General features: G+C 33.2%; 1 protein-coding gene across 1 annotated transcript; it reads left to right on the top strand.

Moving 5' to 3' along the window:
• Positions 1 to 775: 775 nt before the first annotated feature.
• HELRODRAFT_162774 (hypothetical protein) lies at positions 776 to 1,873 on the top strand (the record flags this gene model as incomplete). Its single annotated transcript, XM_009024876.1, has 3 exons — positions 776 to 1,101; positions 1,182 to 1,375; positions 1,530 to 1,873. The coding sequence occupies 3 exons, from the start codon at positions 776 to 778 to the stop codon at positions 1,871 to 1,873; spliced, it is 864 nt and encodes a 287-aa protein (XP_009023124.1).
• Between the last annotated feature and the right edge of the window lie 627 nt (positions 1,874 to 2,500).

Raw genomic sequence — 2,500 nt, 5'->3', positions numbered from 1 at the left:
GTGAAGGTCATAATTGCGCGGGAACATTAACGATGCAGTGATGATGATGATGATGATGTTGTTGTTGATGGTGATGTGATGATGACGACGACGATGACGACATAGGACCGACAATTATGACGAGTGTATTTATTGCAGGCTGATGGTGGTGGTGATGTTCATGATGGAACTCGCCACTACGCAATGTATTAGCGCTCTCGTAAAAAGTGTGTTTAATTTTTCCTAATTAATAGCTAATTATGATAGCAAGCTCAATGGTGGACGATGATCAGGATGAACATAAACATATTATACTATGTGGGACAATGTTGAATATGAAATCGTATTTGTCTGCACTCGACTTCAAATAATTCTATGTACATTTTGTATGTATGTACGTATGTATGTATGTATGTACGATGCATGTGTATTTGAATGTATATAAATAATAACAGCATTAAAATAAATTGTTGATATCCATTGAGATTTTGGAAGCCTTTAGAGCAGATGGAGCAGTCGTCGATCGTGGAGACGTAACCATTACAATAATCTGTCCGTTGACGACTTTGATTGCCTGTCCCCGCCCGTCGTAAAAATATAATTCAATTATTTTCTTCTTTTTATTGTGCCAAATGTTCCACTAATTCGGTCGTACAGACTTATATTGTCAACCTACGGATTACTTACGTACACAAATACACACAGATACACACTCATACATATACACTCACACACACAAAATACGGCTTCCAAAAAAATATTCGTCTCAGAGGTTTTGTGGTATTTTCTGGACAATATGGATAAATTAGAAGAAAAAAAATTTCAAAATAATGTTTCAAATCTTTATAGTCATGAAGAATTGCTTGTTGCTAAAAAAACATTGAATTCTGAATTGGATAATATAAAAAAAGAAAGAAAAGTAAAAGCTTCAACCAGAAGAAGAAATACCAAGTTTGATATAATGCTTGATATTGTTGATTTGATAAAATATATGTCGACAAATGATCTTTGTCAACATTTGCCAACATTTGGGATTTTAAACATAAAAAAAATACCTGATTTTATGTCGAATAATATGTTGGAGGCAATAAATGAGAAAAATGACAAAATGGCCGCCGTGCTGTATGAAATACTGGATAGAAATAAATCGCTGGTAAACAAATTAACAGGTGTACAAATACTTGTACAAATCTCGTTTCAAGTATGGCGCATGATACAAACTCTCGCACAAATCTTGCTACGTGTAATGTCTACGATACAAATGTTAATCGCATTAAAAATGAAACAATCGATACTTCATGGTCAAATATTTTAGTGTCAAAAACAAATAAAACTGATTGTGAGTTACAATCTGACGATAATGTTTCTGACGATCGTATGACACTCGTTCAGCGCAGTAAGAGAAAAGTCAAATAAATATCTTATCTCCAATTGCTAAAAAAGTTGAAGAAAATATCAATAAAAATAAATCTCACAGACCCTGAAAGATTTTGGGATCACTCACAACTAGCCCCCTCTTCACGGCATCTTAATCCATTATTAAAAAAAAGTTTTCTACATTGGGAATGTCAAACTACCTGACAGTTCCAAAATAGAAAAACACTGTGAAAATAGAGGAATCAATTTGATTTCCTGTTATCCGGCCTCTAAACGTGTAGAAAATGATGATGAAATAAAATACTCCTCATTCAGATTGTGTGTCCCGGCCGAGGAGTATGGCAAGGTGATGACTGCTTCAAACTGGCCTGCCTCAGTTGTCATTCGTGAATGGATCTTCAATAAAGATAACACCAACTCCTCGAACACTCTGCCCAGTGCCAAGACAAATGCATCTGCTATGAAAGATGTTAACAACACCGAAAAAAACAGCGGCGTCAGCAGATCAGATATCTGACTAACTGATTTTCCTGAAAATAAACAGAATAATGATGAGATATTTGAAGAAATCTAAGCTCCGAATATTTCACCGTCGATCAGCTTAGATCCTTGTTGCAATGTAAACAATTTTCTTCTCCTTCGAAAATTCTCGAAAGTGTTCTGTAAACTTAATTAGTTGTTATTATTCCATTCTGGTGGTATTACTTTGATTTTTGTTACTATTATATAATGTTATAGACAATTGCAGAAAGGATACATACATACATACATGCATGCATTGTATACATACATATTTTGTATGTATGTATGTATGTATGTATGTATGTATGTATGTATGTATGTATGTATGTATGTATGTATGTATGTATGTATGTATGTATGTATGTATGTATGTATGTATGTATGTATGTATGTATGTATGTATGTATGTATGTATGTATGTATGTATGTATGTATGTATGTATGTATGTATGTATGTATGTATGTATGTATGTATGTATGTATGTATGTATGTATGTATGTATGTATGTATGTATGTATGTATGTATGTATGTATGTATGTATGTATGTATGTATGTATGTATGTATGTATGTATGTATGTATGTATGTATGTAAAAAAAAATGGNCAGCAAGCGACTGCAG

The sequence above is a fragment of the Helobdella robusta genome (genome assembly GCF_000326865.2).
Source record: "Helobdella robusta unplaced genomic scaffold HELROscaffold_4, whole genome shotgun sequence".
Taxonomy (NCBI): domain Eukaryota; kingdom Metazoa; phylum Annelida; class Clitellata; order Rhynchobdellida; family Glossiphoniidae; genus Helobdella; species Helobdella robusta.
The sequence above is the reverse complement of the archived record's forward strand: the minus strand, read 5'-3'. Positions and strand labels throughout refer to the sequence as shown.